A 21,879-nucleotide genomic window follows, 5' to 3' on the forward strand; every position below is an offset into this window, starting at 1 on the left:
CACTAAAAAGAAAGTAGCACCAAAATGTACATTAAAACCAACAAACTTTTTATTTTTTATTAATACAGCCTAAAACAGGTCGGAAGCCCGTGCCACTCTTTTATTGATCCTCAAGAGGATCAATACTTCAAAGGACTCTGGCACCTTATTTTGAAATGTTTCCTCTCTACTTCCTCTTCTCATTCTGTCGAACTTGGCTCCATCTGGCCAGCAGAGAGAGTAGTTCAGGAGAGAGTCGCTGTAGGAGCCACACATCCTGTGACAGAGCCGTCCTGAGGAGATCTGCAGAACCTGCAAACATATGATCTGAGAAGGTAAGGACCCCGCGTTTCATCCGCGCGCGCGCCACAAAGCCGTTTGCGCCGTAAAGGTGTCCTCTCCGCGCCGCGCCGCGCGCGTAACGCCGCCGCCGCTGGCGCAGCGTGCAGATCTCACCTGAGCTAATTGCAATTGCAGAAAGCTTCCGTGCCTTTGTTTTAGTGAAAGCAGCAGTTTGACGGGCATTTCTCTGTCTTTGCTGTGATACTTCTCCGCCGCGCTGCTGGATTTAGATGCGTAAAAACCACAGATGCACCTGAGAGCGACGGATGCGGAAAACCACGCAGGGACCCAAAAGATTATTTACAAAAATGTACTCGGGCTCAAAAAGTTGTTGATCATTTGAAAGTCTTTAAATTTAAGTCTTTAAATTTGATTTTGAGAAAAATAAAATCGAACTGCTTTGATCTCACCAAGAACGGTTTCCCTCAAAGCTGTGATGGTGAAAAAACACATTTTAAACATCTTTTAGAGTCAAAATATCAAATCATTCTAATGTTTGGCTGCAGGACACGTTTGTGAAGCCGGCGCACATCCAGGTGACAGCTGCGTTCGCTGCTGCACCTCCAGCTCTCTGAAGTGATGCATGAGGGGGGCACATTCCGCACTTCTCCTCCAACCTTTACAATACATTTCAATAAGCCCCCCCACCCCCCCCACCCCCCACCCCCGTAAAAAGCTGAAATCTGAAGTTCAAAGCAAACTGGAAGTGATTCTGCCTTCATAGGGACACTGGACCTCACGTTTGATCGTCAGACGTTTGAATCCTCAGTCGCCAACATTTTACTGATTGAGCTAAAATGTTCACTGAATGCAACCAAATGTTGTTGAATTTCCTGATCTTTTGAATAAGTTCCCTCCTTTCATTGAAGATGTTTGCATTTCTGTGTTCTGCCGCAAATATTTAACAACAAGAAGTTATTTTAATGAGAAAAGAGAAGAATCTACAAATAAAGTTTTCTGGTTTTCTGAGACAATAAATATTCACAGTAATGGTTGAATAAGGGATATTGTTGTTCTGACTTATAATGTTTGGCTGTGCATGCTTTCATAAATCACTTTAGGGACCTGAAGCCTTTAAAATGATGAATAGATTCCCGAAATGAGACAATTCCAGTCTGCAGCTTCTCTGCGGTCATAGGAGTTTCTAACATTCATGGCTCTCCACCTCAAAATGAAGCATATTTGTGTTTTAGCAGTGATGCATCTGGAGATTTGAACTCCTCTGTCTTTTGCCCTTCCTCCTTGTTCTCTCTGGTCTTGTCTTTTGACGCGCTTCCCTGCAGGTCTGCTGTGTTCTGCTGTCTGCTGGCGTCGGGATGCAGTCCTCAGTCACACCGAGCCTCTGCTTGCTGGGCTGTATTCTCATCGCTCTGCTCCCCAACTCGGCACAAGGTCAAGGTACGTACCTGAGCTCGGCTGCTGGCGTTCCAGGGCCAGCAGGGTCTGCAAGGCTGACAGGGGTTTCACCTCAAAAGACTTAATGAGGTTTCCAGACCACAAAGCAGAGACCTCAGACTGTTTTATGGAAATCTTTGTACCTTTCAAAAATGATCAAGGTGTTTATTAGGTGTATATTATTGGGCTTTCCATTCTTGGAAGCATTTTTCACTCAGAGGTCGCGTTTAAGTGGTCAATTTTATCCATTCAAAGGCCTCATCATGAAGGCCTGCTGTCCTGCTGCAAAGGCACAGTGAATTGGTTCTTTAAATAACCTTTTCTATGGTCTTTGTTTTTTATGCATTTCAAATAATGACAAGTTACCAAAGTAATTTTTGAAAAAAAAAAAAAAATTAGGTTTTCAGTTTGCAGTGGTGTTTTCATTGCCTTCCCTGTAATTATTCTTTATTCATTTGAAACCTGCTAATTTTCTTCAAGCCTGTGTAAAGTGTATTTGTGTGTGCGTGTGTGTGTGTGTGTGGGGGGGGGGGGGGTACCTGAGACTCCAAATGGGTCTTTGACAGGTCACAAATGATCTCTTTGTCTGAATTAAATCCCCACTGGAACATTCTTGCTCTTATCGGTACATTTTCTGTATTTCTTTAGAGGCAGTTATGCATCATTTTACTCATTCATGGCCTAAAATAATAAACAAAAGCTCTGTGTAGCACTAATATGGATATGATCTTTGTAATTGTCACCATTATTCTGTCCTACAATACAAATAAAGAGTCAATATTTTAGACAGCTTTTATTTTTGTCTTGAGTCTTTACACTGAACCACCCCTCAGAAAATACATTTTTGAAATCAAGCATCACAGTTATTATATCTATTTTAGTAAATTAACAGCTTTAATCTCAGCAGACAAACAAAAGATGGGCCAAAAACATAATATATGGGACATAAAAGACAGATTTTACCATCTACGGATCATTTCTGACATCACTTATTGGATTCTGAACTGCAAAAAGGAAGCCTGAAGTGGGTCGGAACCTTGAAATGGACTCATCTGATGAAGCTCTTCCTCCTTATTTCTGCAAATCGTTTGTTGAAGTCGATTGTTGGCAATGAACTTTTCAGTCTATATTTGCCAATCATAAAGTCTGTTGCCATTTAAAATGCTTTACATCGTACAACTGACGTCCTTTCTTTTTTTTACACACACTTGAGAACCCGGTCCCTGTTTACTCTGACTACACGCTGCCTTTAATAATGTTTCAGACTCGATAACACCGAGTTTCTCAGTGTTCTCCCATTTGATTATTTTTAAATACTTTTGCTTTCTCAGCCATTTTTTTCACCCGTTCCAACTATTTTGAGACTCATAGCAAGCATCAATTAGGAAATGAGCTAATTTGCCTCAACTTTATTCAATTGAGTTTATTTCTAAGCAACACATTGCTGCCTGAAGGCCCTAAGCGCTATGAGGACTTAGATACGAGACTCGAGTCACAGGCAGGGTCTGGAGACTTGACTCCAGACTTGACCTTAATGCTACGTTCAGGGCAGGCATGTGCGACTCTGAATGTGGGTTCTGGAATTTTAGCATATGGTGTTCACACTGGACCGCCGCTACCTGATACAGTTGGAAGAGGCTTGGTGATCAACGTTGAAACAGTCTTCCTCCAGGCTTTTTCTTTCCCAGCTCGATTCCGATATATGAAAGACTTGGTATCATATAATTCCGGCCGCGCACAAACCGCAGTTATTCATTTCTCCTTCATGATCACCTTTCAAACCTTTGACACTTGCGTGAATTGGAAAGGACGATGCCCATGAATCACTAGTCTCTGACTTTCAACGCACGTTCAATGCGTGCACATTTTGTAAGTAGAGCCTGAAAACGCACTCAGAAACTTATCGAGGCGAAAACTTTGAACGCAGAAGCCCGAAACGCGCATTTATGTGGGTTTACATAGTGGTTGCTTGGATGGAAGTGGTTGCTTTAACCTGCGTTGCCAAGGCCCGTGTGAACATAACATACGGGTTTCTGACATGATTGGTAAAAAAAGTTGATGTTTTTAATGATTTTTTTTTAGTGCAGAAGCACTAACTGCCTCATAAATGCCCCACTAGTGTTTTACAATACTATAATGACAATTAGTGATAATAAAACGTCAATTTGGCAATTATTTGGAAGATTTTAGCCTGATTTGCCCTTACTAAAGAGACTTGTTGGCATCTCATGGATAAAACTTCCCTTTTCTTAATTGTTGCGGATTAGATATCGGTTAGTTTGAAAGTATTTCCGTTTTTTTTCCTTTGTAAATCTACAAAAATAATGTCCAACTTTATTTGAAAGTGGTCTCACTCAGGGATTTCAGCTCTGACAACAAGCTTACTTCTGAGTTATGTTCTCCACTCAGCCAGCACATAATTAGCTAGGTAAACTTGTGCAACACAACTCTGGCACTACAAAGACAGTTGCTAGGTTTTGGGCGGAATTCATGAAACCCTTAAGAAGGGCCGCAGCATTCCTGAGTCAAACCCACGGTGTGTTAGCCCGCGCTTCGGTGGTGACCCAAAAGGAGCAGGAAACTTATGGGAGGCTTGGACGGCTTCCATCTAGACACTTGTTTGCCTCTATGGTTTTAGAGGAGTCATATGAGAAACTCTCAGCAAGACGAGGCTGAAAATAGAACGTTAGTTATAAGTTAGAACTTTTAGTTTTTTTGTTTAATTTAACCAAATGAAACAGGACTCTACTTTACTGAAGGGCGGTGAAAGCTGTTTCTGAAATCCTGTTCCAAAAGGAAAGTGACCCCCAGAAGCCTAGTGAAGGTTTACTCAGGCTTCTCATGTTTATAGACAGAAACCTTGAGAAATCTGGGAACCTGGTTAAATGTCACCTCTGATCCACGCTGTTTTCCTTTGGTTGGCTAAATCTAAAGATGCTGACCACTTATGTGATGCATACTTGGACTTTAGTAACCTTATTCAGTTTTGCAATGATTTATTTTTGCTCAACCAATCTTCAAACCACATTTCTGATTTATCTTCACCTAAAGCGGCATAAAAAACTCATGACTATGATAAAAAAAAAAACAAATAAATACATAAACCAAAACGAAACCACATTTTAAAACCAAACAGGGAGACACTCTTTTCATCCTCACCCCCCCCCATAAAAAGTTGACTATAGACTATGGTATGGTAAAAGTGATTTCTCCAGCAGTTTGTTGGTGAACCTGTCAAAGAGATATACCATCTGACCCCATGATGATGGGGGGGGGTAAAGTAAATACATACTGTTCAGCGTGCTGATTATACTGCTATACCAAAATGATGTGCTTACGTTCATTTGATCACCTTCAAGAGGCTGATCTCGGCTGCAGCAGGAATTTTTATAGCAGTCAAGTGAAACATTTGCTTTCAGCTGACTTCTGTTTTCTCAAGGCCTTCATTTTTGTTGCTGTCCCCTCCTTTATGCTGACTTCCACCTGCATCTGACATTTGTTTTCAAGGTGTTATATACCATGGTGTGTCCAAAACTGCCACTGGGTGCTCTTGGTTTAGAATTTGTGACATTTTTCTAAGTGGTCAATTTACGGGTTTCAAGGCTAAATCTGTTTGATGACCAAGATTTTGGAATCGAGTTCTAGATTCTTTTAGATGGAAAAAGACACGGGAGTACATTATTACTAGGATTACAGCCCATTGGTGCTAATCTTTTAGTCATTAATGATGCAATTCTCTGCCAGTGTGTAAGCATTTGAATCGTCTGTTTTGCACATTTGTAAGAAGGGTTTGCTCTTGCAGTTTGGTTCTTTAAAATGTAGAAAAGTTCCAAACCTTGAAAGTTGGTGTTAGTCAAACAAAGTTGGTTGTCCCATTTATTTTGAATTTTAGAGCCAGACTACAAAGCAAATGATAAAAAGAAAACCTAAAAGCCCACATACAAGAGGGAGTTTATACAAATATACTCCTCGTGTGTTTCAAGCTACTCGGCCCCCTACTGTAACAGAAAACTCTGTCCTACACAAAGGGACGTCTGCTGCTATTAGGGATGTCAATCCTCAGTTCAATGCCAAACTGTATGTTAAACCATTGAACAGAATCCCAGGGAACATGTATGGATGCATCCCTACTGCATACCATTGGGTTTACATTTAAAATGTCCAACATCTATAGTGCTGAATTTAAGAAAGATTTCTTATTGATTGATTTTTTTTAACCTTTTCCTAGGTTCATAGGCCAACCGAAAAGTTATTCTTCATCGTTATTTTATTAACAACAATTCTCATTTTTTTGTTGTTGTTTGCTGTGTTTTACACAAATCACAATTTGAACTAAAACAAAACTGGGACCCAAAAATCGAGGTTTGAACACATTCTAGAAGAAAGTATATTGTTCATCCCTAGCTCTTATCTGTTTGTTTATCTGCTTTAAGAAACAAACAAACAAACAAAAAGCACATCTTATTTATCTAGTTTAACTTCTAAATGCTCAACATATCTTTAGAAAAAGGGAAGGAAAGAAAGGGTTTGTCAGATCGTCTATGTCTTGTGTTGGTGTTGGTAGGTCAAGTTTGATTTTAAGGCACAAAAACATCCAAAGAAGGCACTTTGTATCCACAGATAGTTAAAATAATTGCTTTATTTATACATACTGCTGCTCTTTGAAGGAAAATGACTAATTTTCCAATACAATTAGGTAAAAACGTACCAAACATAATGTTAGAAATTCATGGTTTTGTAGTTGGAGGTAAAACTACTGACTAGAAATAATTTTTTAATGATTTTGTTGGGGAATAAAAATCAATAATTTGGTGCAATGATAGATTGATCCGATGTCTCCTAAACTTTTCTAAGAATGAATTGTTGAAGTTGTAATCTCCTGACATTGGGAGTTAACTTTTTTCCCTTTATTTTTCACCTTGACTACAAATGAAGAGGTACTCAAAAAGTGTGAGCTCCTGTTTGCAGCAAAGCTGGTGTTGGCTTTGACTGACACACAGTCCTGCTGTTTACACAACACCCTCAATGAAAAAAAGATGAGGATTAAGTCTCCATCTCTGTTGGAAAGGCCGTTTTTGTCTTCAGCTGGCTATTTGCACACCGCTCTTTGCTTGTCCCACTGTTCCAATGCAATCTCAGAGAGGAAACCCAAGGATTTCTCTGCATGTGTTTGTGTGTGAGTGTGCGCCTGACGCTGCAAAGGAACCGATAGTTGTTTTTTTTATGGGGGGGGGGGCACCAAACCTTGAGTTTTCTTTTTGTTTTTCATATTTGTGTGTGAACCTCTGCATACATTTGCCTCCAGCTGTGGACAAATATCCATAATTCATGTACACACGGGCAAATAGGATGACACTCGTTCACTGCGAACTGAGAGGTGCGAAACCAGCTTCTCAAATCATTCGGGATTTGAGCTTTTCTCTTCAGACAAGAGAGGGTCCTTTATTTCCACGAAAGAGCGCTAAACCCTGCAGTCCTCATTGTCATCCCCAGGTTGGTGAGATCCTTGGTACCTTATTTCTAATGTGTTTTGGTAGAAACTGGGGCTTCACATCTTCTCTAGTGGAATCGGGATGGTCCTAAACTCATTTCCTTTGCAAACCCGTGCGAGTGCTTTTGTGTTGTTATTTACTTAGTTAACCCTTGTGCTATCATAGGCACTTTACCATTGGGAGTTGGGTCATCTAGACCCACTAGACAGTGCTCTGAACCTTTTTTCTTCAATGATTTGTGATCTTCACTGGTGTCCATGGATTACATGAAATCTTTCCACCTTTTTCCACCTTTGTCATGGTGGGGGGGACACGTCAATGCAAGGGTGGGGTCATCTAAGATAGCACAAGGGTTAAAACAGAGTTCCTCACCCAGAAAACTGGAAGGGTTTTCATTTCATCTCAACCCAACATGTTTCTTTAAAAAAGGCATAGTGGAAAGGGTTAAAAGGAAAGACATTTCCTTAAATAATGCTATCTTCCACAATGTGAAGAACTTTCTCCTCCAGGCTTCTGCAATTATTTCCTTCAAACTATAGATTAGTAACAGAATGTTAATGACAAATTAAGAGGATTCCTATATTTTTGTAATTTTTTAGCTAAAACATCCTCACACTGCAAAAAGAGGTTGCCTAAAGATAGGAATTATTGTCACGATTATGAAACTAAATGGTTTTGACTCATTTTAATAATCATTTTCTTATAGCTCTTAGTGAGACAAACAAAAATTTATTCAGCTGTTGATTTTGAGAAAAGTTTGGAAAGGAGTCGAGCAAAGAGAAGTTTAAAACAACTGAAATCCTGTTCAAATATTTAGAATGTCTAAAAAGAAGATTTAAAATCTTTTTAAGGATCAAATAGTTTGCTGTGTAGAAATTGGATTTTCTTTAAATAATCCAAAAATCTTCCATTGAGGTTAGAAAAAGTGGTCATACCAAACATTATATTCTAGTCACTAAGACATTTTCTCAAACTAAGATTATTTTGGTGTTGAAAAACCTTTTTGAAAAATAATTTTTTTCTTGCATTACAGAAAGTATGACCTCTTTTTTTTTTTTTTACTTTCGTAATATTCAGATTTTGGAGTGCAGTCTGGAAAAAGGCTTCTTCCCCTTCCCCCTTTTCTTATTATTTTGGGTGAAGCACTCTTACAAATCTTGTGCGCTTTGCTCCAGAGCATCAGAGCAACACACAGCATCAAACCGTGTGTAGGTATTTAAAGAAATTGGCATCAGCGCACTGTTTACCTCAGAACAAAGACGCAAACACAAGCACGTTTGTGGGTTTCATATCTTTGTCTTCTTCCTCTGGCTTTTTTTCCCCTTGGTTAATTAAAGTAAACTGAGAAATGTGTTGCATCCAGATACATATTTAAAGTGTGGTGTCTGGTTCGGCTGGTGTTGGAATGATGGGGTGCTTGTTGACCTTGGAAACGGAGTTCTTTCTAATGTGCTTTACAACATCCTTGGATGAAAGCTCAACAACACTGTGTGGAATCTGGGAAACGTTCTTCTCTAAGAACCAGACAGTGTTGCTGAATTTTCTCCACAGGTGGAGGGGATTGTAAAAGGTCTTGAATTTTTGTGGAGCCATATATATCGGTCGATTAGCACAGGTGTGCTATTCCAGGGCCTTTCCATTTGGTTCTTTTTGCTCTTCTTTCTTCCTAAATTTAAAGGAAAGTCCCATTCACTCCTTTTCATTGTCCTCCTCATACCTGTTAGGAATGTTGGTGCACCAAAGCAAAGCAAAAAATAAATAAAGTAGGGGTTAGTACAGCTACCCCAGGGAGTATTAGTCATTCATAGAAACAGACGGCGGAATCAAAAATGCCAAAACGGACTAAAAGGAGAGAGAAGAAAGAAGGAGCAGACCTACAGGCAGTTCAGCAAATAATGAGGACGATAAACAGGGAGGGTTGCTTTGATGCAGACAGCTAGACCTGTCATACCCCCACCTTAAGAGTCAATGTGGTGCACCCTCCATCGAGGAAGACGAAGAAAAGGGTGGAGGATGGGACATATGGGCTTTAAAGGGGAGTTTTTGTGTATCCTCCATTGGATGAGATACAATCTTTTGCACTCTTTTAACCTAAAAATCTAATCTCCATGAGATTAATCCACTTAAATCTCTTCTATAGCAGATGTAGGTGTTGGAATATTAACTCAAAGTCTTGCAAATAAGCGTTATGCATTTACTCAGCATTTCAAAATAAAGGAAAGAAAATCTCCTCATACGCACCTCTTTTCTGTCTAGTTTCATCACCAAGAAGATTTCGAGCGAGAATCTTGAGTCCTACCAAGCTGGATGTGGCCTGGAAGGAACCGAAAGGAGAATTTGAAGGCTTCAAGGTCAGCTACATCATGAACCCAGGTGAGATCCATTGCCTGCTTTTGTTTTGAAACTCTGCTCTCTCATCTTTGGATACCTGACATTTATCTGAAAGAGGGAGTCTCATTCTTTATAACAGACTTTGAGCAAAGGAAACGGGTGAAAGGCGCCACATTTTTGCTCCATTTGAAATAAACCCGGCCTGTTTTTTTTGGAGCGGGGTTTTCTCTGCAGAAACCCGATTAGTTCAGGGACATTTGATGAGGAATTCGGTCTCGTCCTGTACGGTCCTGCCTGCTGTTCATTCACACCCAAGAGCAAAGCTCTGAATTTTCTGTGACAAGTTTGTTATCTAAGCCCTTGCTCAAGGGCTCTTCAGTAATAATTGCTGCTGAATAATCTCCTTTTTCTGGTGGAGAAAAAAAAAAAAAGCAGCAACACATGGAGGAGCCTAAGTGTTTAACTTCTTCTTTCCCCAAGGGTGAACAAATCAACTTTTTTTATGTGGCTCAGACTTGTATGCTGGTTCATAATTCACTGTGCAGCAAAAGAGACAAGTAACCATTTTCAAGATCTGATAGAAGGGGTACGAGGTTTGTTCCTGCCCCCACGGGGCAAACATGTGGTTTACTGCAGCATGAACTTGCCACTTGAGGTTTCACTCGGGTTATGTTCCTCCAATTTAGAAATACCTAATGAATTACAGCCCAGGAGACGTGGATTTCCAGTCAAGACGGACGGGATTTTGTTCCTCAGCCTTACTGCTTTGGGTTTGGTTGGGAATGTATGAGTCATGCGTGGATCCTTTTGACCTCCACGTCCTTTAAAATTCACCGTTTATTGATTGATTGCTTTAAATCTGCACACAATTAGAAACACATTATTTAAACATGATTTATTGAACACTAAAGGAAAATAACAGAACACATTTTCTTAAAATTGAGTCATTTTACACGGCAAATTAACATTTTGACATGAATTTCTATTTAAAGTAAAGCTCATCATTAATTTTACAACAGATTTGGAATCAGAAGGAATAGAAAAAAAACTTAAAAGTAATGCTGGACTCATGTAATAGATTACATTTTTAAGAATATTATTGTAAGGAAAGGGGTTACTCTTACTCCACATTAAGTAATCATGAAGTTTTTAGTGTTTGGAAGTAACGTGCACAGTTCTGTTCGCTAATGATTGATCCATTTTCTCAAAACCACCCGGGTCGCATTTTTCAATATATTTGCACTCCTTCAATAATTTCTCAGACCTGAAACCAAAAATACCAGAAAATATAAAAACCCAGCTTGTAGATTCCTAACCCAGAGCTAAAATAATGAGTTGGACTCTTCAGTGGGAAACCATTCCAAGCGTCGGCGTTCTGAGTGAGATGTTTGGCTCCTTCACTGGTTCGGTTTACGCTGGTTTACTCACTGTGGACAACCGATCAATAAAAGACTGCGTCTGTGGGCTTTTGAGTCAGGGAAGCTCATCGTGAGAAACAATTGAACTGTCAGCACAAGTTACAAGTCATTCTCTTCGATGAGGGAGCTTTCAAATTAAGGACCAAGTCATGGTTGACTGCGTGTAATTGCTGAAATGCTCAGAATGGAGGCGGTTCCTCGCCAAAAGTCTTCAAGTAATTTTGATGACCTCTAAATTAAAATTCTCCTAAAGAAAGGATCTATATTGTTCTCTTAAAAGAGAGGAAGATTTGGGTCATTCTAAGCACCTTTATAAAAAAGAAATTGCTTCCTATGATATAGCAACATATTAACAATTTACAGAAAAATAAATCCTATCAATGGAAACATATTTTTTTTAGTTGTTAAATTCATTTTTGATTTTTCACGGACAACTGACATAAAAAGAGTGTTCTTTTTGTGTCCAGCATTTTATCATTCATCATGTGTATACTAATCTATGTTGTTTTGTGTATTTTTTGAAACTTATGTTCCATAAAGGATTCAGATGTTTATTATATGAGGCAAAGATACAGAGAAACAAAAATAATAATAAAATAAACCAAAAAAGTTTTGATTTTTATTGACAGGGAACATTGATTTAAAATTCCAATTATGGATTTTCATTTCATGTATTATTAAGCAGAAAAGATTATTTTCAGACTTCCCTTTAAAGTATAAGTTTTATGGACTTACCTGAAATTTCTGTCACAGAAGGCAACATTGGTTTAAAAAGAGAAACTTAGGAAAAATAGTAAAATGAAAATCAAATCAATAAAAATAATCATGACCTTATCAGCCATGATTATTAAAAAAAAGTTAAAGAAACAACAATCCTGCCTTTTTTTAATGCAACATAACATTCGACTATTTGCACAGAGCTACATAAAGGAAATAATAACATAGGAAAAGTGCTGATTCAATACACCTATTCTGTAAAAAATATATACATTTCACATATTTTCCATCTTTCTTATCCGCTTTTGACGTCCCAGGTAAACATTACAACAGAAACTTATTTTGTGCACCTCATCCCTGAAAGTAATGGATTTTTAGTAAAGTTTCAGAGTAAAAGTCGGCTCCCTTCATTAGTGGATCCATCAGCCGGTGGCAGAGCAGACCTGTAGCGTCTGGCTTTGCTTGGGCAGCCTGCGTGATCACAGTAATGCTGAAACGTTAGATAAGGAGCAGCGAGCACCAGCCGCTATCCGCTGGCTGAGGCCTCAGGGGACAATCTGTTGCAGGGAATGAAATATGAGCATAAAACCAGAGGGCAGATTGGACGGTGGAGCTGAAAAAGGAATGAAGGGATAGGGAGATGGCAAGAAATAGATAAATGAAACCCAAAAAAATGACGGATGGGTGCCTTGTGCTTTGCTTCATTCAGTTTTTGCCCTTTGCTCTTGCTGAATTTTCTTTAAGGTTTCCCAGCCTTTAATAAATCTGACAAATACCTTACTTTCGGAGGAAGTTGCATACATTTTTCGAGGTGTGTCCACACACTTTGCAGTGTGTCGCCCTGGGGCGGTGCCTCGTTTGGGGGCGGGGGGGATTGAGTGCAGGAAAGTCTGATTTCAGAATATGTGAGAATCCTGGGATGGCTGTCTGCCTCCAGGGCAAAGTGAACCGAGTGAATGACAGGGACAATCTCATTCTCAGAGCGGGCTGCTGGTATCATCCAGAATGCAGTAAAGAAGTGTGACAGCAGCAGTTAATTCTCTTAAACAGCGGGGTGTTTTGAAGCACTCGGCTGGATGGCTTCACCCAGCCTGTCTTTTTCTAGTTGAGGCTGAGGCACCGCCGCCAGCCATTTCATTAGATTTCCCCTTTTTTGCCACTGCTGCCACACCAAAATTCAATCAGCCAATCAAACGGCGGCAGCTCAAAACATTAACAGCAATAAAAAACGATCAGAATGAGGAAAATTAGTCATTTAAGTGACTTTGAATGTGTGACAGTTTCTACGGGCAGTTAAGATCATCTGTGTGTTTCAGATTTTGGAAACTAAACTTTTTAGAGTTAATAGAAAGTGGAATAAAATGGTTAATCATTTATTACGTAATAAGAAGCCATAACAACGTTTAATAAATGTTTTTGGCCGGCTTAATTGGAAAACACTGGCTGGTCTGATGCATCTCATCAAACAAAGTTGACCAGAATTGGTGGCAGAAAAGTAAACATTTAATAAATAAACTCAAACATGATAAAATTCATGGAGAAACCAAAAGGGTGACAAAGCAGACGATCTGAAAAAATACAGAATTGTATTGAAACAAATCCACCTATACAGTAAAAAAAGAAAAATCCTTTCAAACATTAGATAAATCCATAATCAATCTCGGAAAATACCATTTATATTGAGGCCTGGCAGGTTTATTTTGCTATAACCTAGTGCATCACAGCGGCCAACACAGCAGAAGATGACCAACCATCATTCCAGGTCAATGTGTGGAAAAGACGTGACCACACAGCGAGCTACAACATTTCAAGAATGTTCCCTTTGGATTATGTTGATGTGGAAAAACAACTTTATAAAATAAAATATCGAATGGGTTTGCCGTTCATTCTTGTTTTCTTGTTTAGTTTTACACATTTTTCATTTACACTTGATTATCTTGAAGAAATCCAGGGAATCTGGGAAACTTCAGCTGCTCTGTTCAGGACCAGCTGATTCTCTCTGAGTCACACTGGGGGAAGTTTGGACTACAGATGTCCTGGACTGATTTTAACTGAATCGGATCAATTAAAATGAGCAAATATCGGCTATGAATCATATCAGCAACCACAACGTATATGAATAGAACCACCGTCAAAACGATTCGTTACACTCCTGTAATCACCTTTTGCAGTCTCTTTGTTTGTATTTTTTTTCAGTGTAATTTTGCATACTTTTGTTGTTTTTCGTTGAACAGTGCATTGTGTTGTGCGTCTTGAGTGGGTGTTGACCTTGTCTTTCAGTTTCCTCTGTGCCTTGTCTCCAGTACAGAATACGTTCAGCTTGCCACGTTTTTCAGAAATGATCAATCCTCAAACTCAACCAGATCTTTGTTTTCATTCTATAATACTGGACTTATTTCTCTACAAAGGTTTGAGTTTTGAGAGTTTATACAAGAGAGAAAAGGGTTAAAAGGTTCTTTTATGGCTGAGAAAAGTGTATAAAATGTGAAGTGAGGTGTTTTACAGTAGGGCGGTCGTCCTCTGATCGGAAAATTGCAGGTTCGATTCCCGTCTTGCCCGCCCAGACACTGATTGTTCGGAAGCAGAGACGCCACCTGTGTGTGAATCAGTGAATGGGACTGTGACTGTAAAGCACTTTGAGTCTTCCAGGAAGGGAGAAAAGTGCTCTAAAATGTACCATTTAAATGATCTTGCTTCACAAATTCACAGATTTCACCTCATCGCGGTTTATTTTTGGAACGTAGCCCCCGCGATAAACAAGCGAACAGGCTTACAACCTTACACCTGGTGGGAATTACAACACAACGTGACAAAAACATTAGAAGTGTCTCACAAATCCAAGACCACAATTCTCACAATTGGGTCTAAGTTAGAAGTAAAGCTCTATTAAATAGAGAATTAAAAATGTATTCATGATTTTTCCCAATGAAACATAATTTGCTCATATTTTTAACTTTTGGTACTTGATCAATTTATGGCAAGAAGATTTCTGAAACAGTGTTATGTCTATTTTACTGATATAGTATGATTTTTTAATCATATACATGATTTTTCTAATGAATATAATCTGCATATGTTTTAGATAACTGATCTGCATTTACCATGTTGATTTCAAAATAGTTAAGTCTATTTTTTACATAATAATAAAGTAATTCATGTGCTTTATATGTGCTTTATCTGTCTGATAAAAGTTAGGAACCGGATAATGATAAATCATGTACTAAAATGGTTACAGTAGAACAGGGGTTCCACTCCCTTTCAAGCAATCTTTAATTTTATGTCTAATTATCCTAAGTTTGATACGTCATTGTATGAATGTATAACTGATGATTGTATTGTTTTTTGTGTATTATTCCCATTTGATTGCTTGAAATAAACCATTTCAAATCCTATCAAAAAAATCAAATTGATCTAAAGCAGCATTTCCCCTCCTTTGTCCTGTAGTTTCTACCCTGTTCAAACACACCTGCCTTACATGTCTAACATAATCAGACCTTTGCAAAACGTGACGATGAGCTGAATTAGAGGGAAAACCTGCAGGACAGTTTTCCCCGAACCCGACCAGGGTTTGGGAAACACTGATCTACAGACAGGATGGTTAGGTTTTGCTTTTTTAGCAAGCGTGAAGCTTCCCTGAACTGTGGCAGACCAAACTTTTGAATCCTGGTCCCCTTGATGGGGATTTTAGCAGCACTGCTAAACGAACCAAACTTTTAGTTGTAGACATCTAAGAGAAAGTCTGACTGAGTAAACGTGGTGTAGAGAGGGGCCAAAGGCACTTATTACCACGTTACAGTTAGAGGATTAGTCAGACTTGCTGCTTTTCGTCTTTTGGCTTGCAATATAAAAAAGCAGTTTGGAAATGTGTGATTTTTTTATATTTAGGCATTTGTTCCACTTAAGTTACTGGTTTATGTGTACATGCGTTAGATTGCTGTGCTCATCCGATCTGACTCCATAGGAATGTCATAGTGTAAAAACAAGCTAATGCTGCACTAGTGTTACTTACCTCACAAGGACACTCACAACTTTATCTGAATATTCATACAAATTCTCTAGTGTGAAGGAAAAAACCCCCACTGTTGAAGCGTTTGGAACTCCGGCTCCTAATAATTCTATTCACTCACACAAGGAATGGGATACAAATCTTTTACTTTTTCAGTCAGAGTAAAAAAAAATTGTGCGGATAATATTGCAAAGTTGATTTATGTAACTGGAAGATGTTAATCTATCAGTCAAACTGATAGCAATTCTTGTTGCATGTCCAAAAATGGGCTTTTCTTTATGAAAGTCTCTAAAATGATCTTGTTTAGGTGCTGCTGCCTGTTCTTTTCCTGCTCCAGTCTCCATGCCAATATATCTTTATTTTCTCGAAGTTGCTGCAGAAAATTAGATTTAAAAAAATAAAAAGCGATATAGTTGTTTTATAGCTCTGAGTTTAGGATATATCAGTCCCCAAAGGGAGTACAGTTCTGTGGCAACAGAATTGTGCCGAGAAAAATACGACAAATGGAATTAAATCACAGCAAACAGCAACGCTTTATTGCTCTGATCTTGGGATTTTCTTTTCATATCCTTTGAACAGGAGCCAGGAAGTGGAAGCGTCAGTTTCAAACCGACGAGTAGCTTCACCAAAGTGGGACAGTTACTCAACCTTTAGGAAAAACAGAGATGCAAGCAACTTTCTTTAAATGTCAAAGTGTGTGCATGTTTTAGAAAAAGGATATTGATATTTAAGGAATTCTGCATATATGGTTGAATTTGCCTGTTTTATTAGTCCTTTTTAGACTAACATAGTAGATGTTTTACTCACGTGTTAATAGACCCTTTTAGTTTTTTTTTCCTTATTATTTTGGGAGACATTGAGTGTTTTAAACCCACAGCAATTGGGGCAAAATACAAAAAAAAACCGTTGAAAGAACCCAACAGCACAGAGGATTTAAAAACACAGCTCTTGTATTCATGAGACATTTAGTAGTACAGTGCTGTTCCTGCATTTATCCATTCCAAATATCAAAAATATTATCAATAAGGTAAATTAAATCCATTGATCTCATTTAGCATCTGTGTAAATCAAGCACTTTTTCATCTGTTTCCATTAATTGAGAAGAATAAAAGCGTCTTTTTATTCAAGATTTTCAGGAATGTGAGGCGTAAGATTTTAATGCTCATTGTTTGTAGAAGTTAGGCCCAAATACAGAAAAATGACTTTCTACATGATGATTTAGTGTATTGTAGGATCACTTCTCATGACAAACTATCAAAGTTTTTGTTCCCAGCACGACATTGTCAGGAATTTTGGCCCTTCTTGTTGTTGCTTTGTATAGGCTTGTGGACATGTGTGTATTTGCAGCTCTCTAGAGGTCTAACCACAACATTGCTGTCTGAAGTTTGAGCTTTAAATGGCCAGTTTTTTTGTGCGCGGCTGTTCTTCTTGCATGTCCCTTGTAAGCACAACCTTAGCTGCCTGTTGACCAGTCCAGTTCTTTCATTCCTCATCAAAAAGTAGGTTATTTGTTGTGTCAATTAGCTGAAATGTGATATCTTTACCGTCTTCACTTTTTGTGATTATGATGTCATAGCTAAACCTCAACAAAGTGGGTTGCGGTCCACCCAATAGCTGCTCACCTGTTCATTGGATAAGCGTGTACTCCTTGCGTGGAGCCTGACTGTTAGGGTATGAAATTAGACGATCGGAGTGTATAGTTTGCGTCTGACCTGCACACCACACTCGTGCCTCAGTACTTGCACCTTTCTAATGAGCAGAAAGTGTGGCACAAGGGCCCTGAAGGACAGTATGACCCATACGTCACAAGTGCGAGCATTTTGCATCAACCTCACAAATACTTCACAATACACTTACCATACACACGTCAATGGTACGTTCCACTTCCATGGCGTTCTTTGAGATGGCCGTACGGACCTCAAGGGAACTGCAAGACACACCTGTAAGATGCAGCTGCTCCTGTCTATGACCCTCCGTGGGCCTGAGCGTCCCAAAAACGCTCAACATGGGTATGGGTCAACCATAAAACGCCTCAGAATGTCACACTTGACAGGTCAAGATGCCTACTTTTCCTTCAGTTGCATGAAACCTTCGGGTTGCTTTGCTTGAAAATGACCAGATGTGTTTGGTTTTGACATAGAGAGAAGAGGCTTTCTCTTCAAATAAGATCAGCAAGATCACCTAGGTGTTGATTTGGCCCCTCCCCTGAGGGAGCGGTGAGCTGCAGACACAGTTTGGTGGTTTAACCCCCCAATCCAACCCCTGAATGCTGAGGGTCAAGCAGGGAGGCACTGGGTCCCTTTTTTAGAGTCTTTGGTACGACTCGGCCTGGATTTGAACTTACCGTACAACCTTCCAGTCACAGGGCGGACACTCCACCACAAGGCCACTGAGCTGGTCGGTTTAGCTTGGCATGAAGTAAAGCTGAGTCTGAGCAACACAGGAGGAAGCACACAGGTTTCAGGTTTGAGTTTTCCTGCAAACATAGCATCACGATGGGGTTTCACCTCTGAGGCCCGTCAGGGTTAGCCTGGCAGCTCTGCATGCTAGTCATGATGATAAAAACCCTTTTAGTCACTGATGGGCAATAGAATTTGTCTCCAATTTCCATCTTTGTTATCATGTTGACTTGGCTAAAAGCTGCAGAGCAAAGAAACGCTCAAGTGTTTCAAGAGAGGCCTGCACACCTGATTCTGATGGGTTCTGAATGAGCAGCACCTGTCTGCTGAGTGCCCTCCTAATTCCTGTGGAAGAAGTCTTTTGTGATTCTTTTTGGCTGAAAGAGTCGTGTTTTATGATCATCCATTGTTGATTTTTTTTTTTACTTTTAGGTACATTTTTTCTCGGTTTCTCCGGATTTAGAGACTTAAAACGTGATTTATTCTCATTTTAAACGTGTTAACTAAACAAACTTACTTTCATACATACAATTTATTATATAATAAAGGTTTCATTTTAAATGCCTTCTATGTATATGTTTTTATTTTTACTTCAATATCTATTATCCTAGTTTTTTATTCCCCATCTGTCATGCTGTTATGCAAAAACCAAGAAAAAACCTAAAAAGTAGATGATTTCATTCTAGCCGCTTAGTTCTGAAGCTGTTTATTGACTGAATAAAATCTGCCCTTAAAAGGAACTTTTTATTTATTTTGTTACCGGGCTGAATTATTATGTGTTCCCTGTCTTTTTCCTTTCCTGTTGACCGTCTCCCATCTAATTTCCTCTTTGCCTTTAGTTTTCAGTGCATTAATAATTGTCTGGCTTTATTTCTGTCATTTTGTTGATGTTCTTGAGCCCAAAACTCCAGTGCAGCTTCCAAACATCGATGCCTCTCAGAAATGTTTGCAGCAGGAAAGCGTTGACCTGCGTGATGAAAGATGTTGCATGTAATGAGTTCATTTTGCAACTTTTAGGTCTTCCTGGGGGAGGGAAGACTTTGACTGTCATTCATTCAGACTTTTTCAAATCTTTCTCTCCAAAAACAGGTGTTGGGGGGGGCCTGTTTAGAATTTATGTCTCTGTAATTACCTGGAGATGACTGAAGGTGTGCAAACCCTGCAGAGGAACTGTCGTATTAGGAAGGGGGATGACTCATCCTGAAAAATACTTTTTTTATGGCAAGAAAAAGTCATTTGGAGAAACAATAACAGCAAAAAAGCAACTTTTGGTCATTTTGAAAGGATTTACTCAGACCTTCTTAAAAATATATGTTTCTTTGAATGTATTTATTTAACACATGTCAACATTTCATTGTTTTATTCCTATGTTGCTTTTCATAAATATGGTTATAAAAACATTATAAGTTTGGGTGTTAATGGCTTTAATGTAAATGCATAAATGAGCACATATGGAAAAAATGTCAAGTCTGAATTGCAAATTTTTTTTTTAATTAAAGCTGGTATTACATCAATTCTTTTAACCAATGCAATTGTTGAAAAAACTTAAAACAGGGGCATAAATTTAATGTATATTTTTATATCTGTACTGTACTGTTATATCTGCATTTTGTAAATGCATTTTACTATTTCAGCTTTATTATTGTGAAATCATTGATTTTGTGTCACTATTTTCACGTCTATTTTTGTCTTGATTTTCTTCTCTCCACAGCAGGAGAAACGAAATGAATCAGAATCTCCCATCAACCCAAACATTTTAATTCAGCTATTTTTAAATGGGCCACTTTTACAGATTACAGCAGCACCAACATTCAGAACAGTTTTTAGTTAATTTTTCTAGTTAGTGAATTTTTCTGTTGTGTTTTTTCCATCTCAATCCATTTTAACAGAACCTTCTTTGCAGGATTTCAATTATAGACAAGATGAAAAACACAACAACAAAAAGCTTCCAGTCTGTGCTTCATGAATGTGTCAGTAATTTCATTTACAGTGTACTGTCTTTCATCTTTTTTTGTTTTTTAGGTGGACGTCAAAAGATGGTTGAACTTTCAAAGCAGAAAACCAATCTGCTTATTGAAGACTTTGATTCCACTAAGGAGTACGTCTTCAAAATCACAGCGGTGGGAGGAGGACGGGAAAGCAAACCTCTGCACGGCAAACTCAAAGGTAGGAGCTCTGAATCATTGGCATGAAGAGATCAGCTGAGGACCCCGACTTATGAATGACAGTGAAGATGATGCATCTATTCATAAAGAAAATTCAAAAATAAATCACCCAGCTTTCACATTAGAAGCCGGAGCTGCGCTGGAATTGACAAAAATCTAAATACATTTTAACAGCAAATAATGATGAGGGGATCCATTTTTTTTCTGGTTCCACTGAGTGGGTCTCTACAGGGGGGGGGGGGGGGGGTGATTGTGAAAATCCTTCCTGATTGAGCAATAAGGACTAAAAACTGGAGAGTTTTATTGTTGTAGGTGAACATGGAAACAGAAAATATTTGTTTATGCAAAAGCTCTTGAAGGGAATACAGGAAATTGCTGTTTGATGATAAATCTACATATGAAACATCCACCTTTGTTTCCAATAATTGCTTTTGCTGAATCGAGCATTTGCAATTCATCTGAGAAATGCATTTTTGATTGATTTAATATGCAAGTATTGCCTTAAGTGATTTATTATTTCACATCATTGCTTTAAAAACTTTCAGCTTTTAGCCACATTTCAGATAAGTCTATATTTAAATGGAAGAAGCTGGATGTCCTCGGGGCAGGTATTTCACTGAGCCATTCCATGAGTGGCTGTGGATTTTATTCATTATCTGTATGAAATAATTTGTTTTTTCTAGTCTGATCGTAGAAGAATATTTTCCTCTCGGGTGGATTGTGCAGTTTTTTTTACTAAAGTAGTGCTTTTCGTCCCGGACTGTGACACAGGTGAACCTTAGTTTCACCTTTTAGCCCCTCCCCTCTATTATCATAATCATGCATACAAGGTTTGGATGTTGTTTATTAGAAATTGATTTATATAGATACAAACCTTTTTTTATTTTTAAATATAAAAAAATAAATGTTAAAAAACAAAAATTCATAATATTGGTTTTCAATCGATATGTAATCAAAAATATTATGACTTTTTTTCTTTCATTCCCAACTTAGTGATCATTATTCCTTCTACATGTATTTAATCAGGAATGCCTGATTTATTAAGGAGGCAGTTATTTTCAGGAGTTTAAAAAAAGCTCAACTACTTTTGCATGAAAGTGCAGGTTGGGAAAATAAAACCTGGATATTTAGTGATGTAATGTAACCAACATGAATTTGTTTGCTGTATAAAAACACAACAGTTTGTTGTGTTTTTTATCCAATAAATATTATTGGATTACCAACATTATAATACCCTTATAAGCTTGTTTTCTTGTGTCTTCATGAACTGCATAAAGTCCCACTCCAATTATCTTTTGATCTATTTTAAAAATGTTCCCAGTGGTCTTCAAATAGGATTTGGCTGTTTTAACAACTATCATTTTGTAGGACATGGTTTCTGCAGAGCGGTCGAAAATAATGGGCTGAACCATTAAAGCATAATGACTCCGCCCCTCATCTCTTTACAAACATTGTGAAAATATTGGATTATATAGATTAATACTATGAATTTATTATAATTATGTTGTTTTATTTGATTAGCCCTTGTTCTTATTAACTGTTTTGCTCACATGTTGTGAAGCGTCTTTGTGTGCCATTTAAAGCGCTATACAAATAAAATGTATTTCTTTATTATTATTAATAATTGGATTAAAA

At 38.4% G+C, this 21,879-nt stretch overlaps 2 protein-coding genes across 5 annotated transcripts in view; both read left to right on the top strand.

Moving 5' to 3' along the window:
• Window positions 1-21,879, top strand: part of LOC110015840 (CD209 antigen-like protein E) — a 900,664-nt gene that overhangs the window by 766,145 nt on the left and 112,640 nt on the right. The window lies entirely within an intron of this gene.
• Window positions 59-21,879, top strand: part of LOC101171503 (collagen alpha-1(XIV) chain) — a 114,757-nt gene continuing 92,936 nt past the window's right edge. The window contains exons 1-4 of one of the 4 annotated variants that reach the window (XM_020706881.2): window positions 59-314; window positions 1,605-1,719; window positions 9,465-9,581; window positions 20,102-20,245. In XM_020706881.2, the coding sequence (XP_020562540.1) occupies window positions 1,638-1,719; window positions 9,465-9,581; window positions 20,102-20,245 (343 nt within the window). In that variant the 5' untranslated portion in view covers window positions 59-314; window positions 1,605-1,637. The remainder of the gene's footprint in view (window positions 315-1,604; window positions 1,720-9,464; window positions 9,582-20,101; window positions 20,246-21,879) is intronic. The other 3 variants (XM_011480659.3, XM_011480658.3, XM_011480660.3) reach the window with 3 other exon arrangements.

This window comes from Oryzias latipes, chromosome 11, assembly GCF_002234675.1.
Source record: "Oryzias latipes chromosome 11, ASM223467v1".
Lineage (NCBI taxonomy): Eukaryota > Metazoa > Chordata > Actinopteri > Beloniformes > Adrianichthyidae > Oryzias > Oryzias latipes.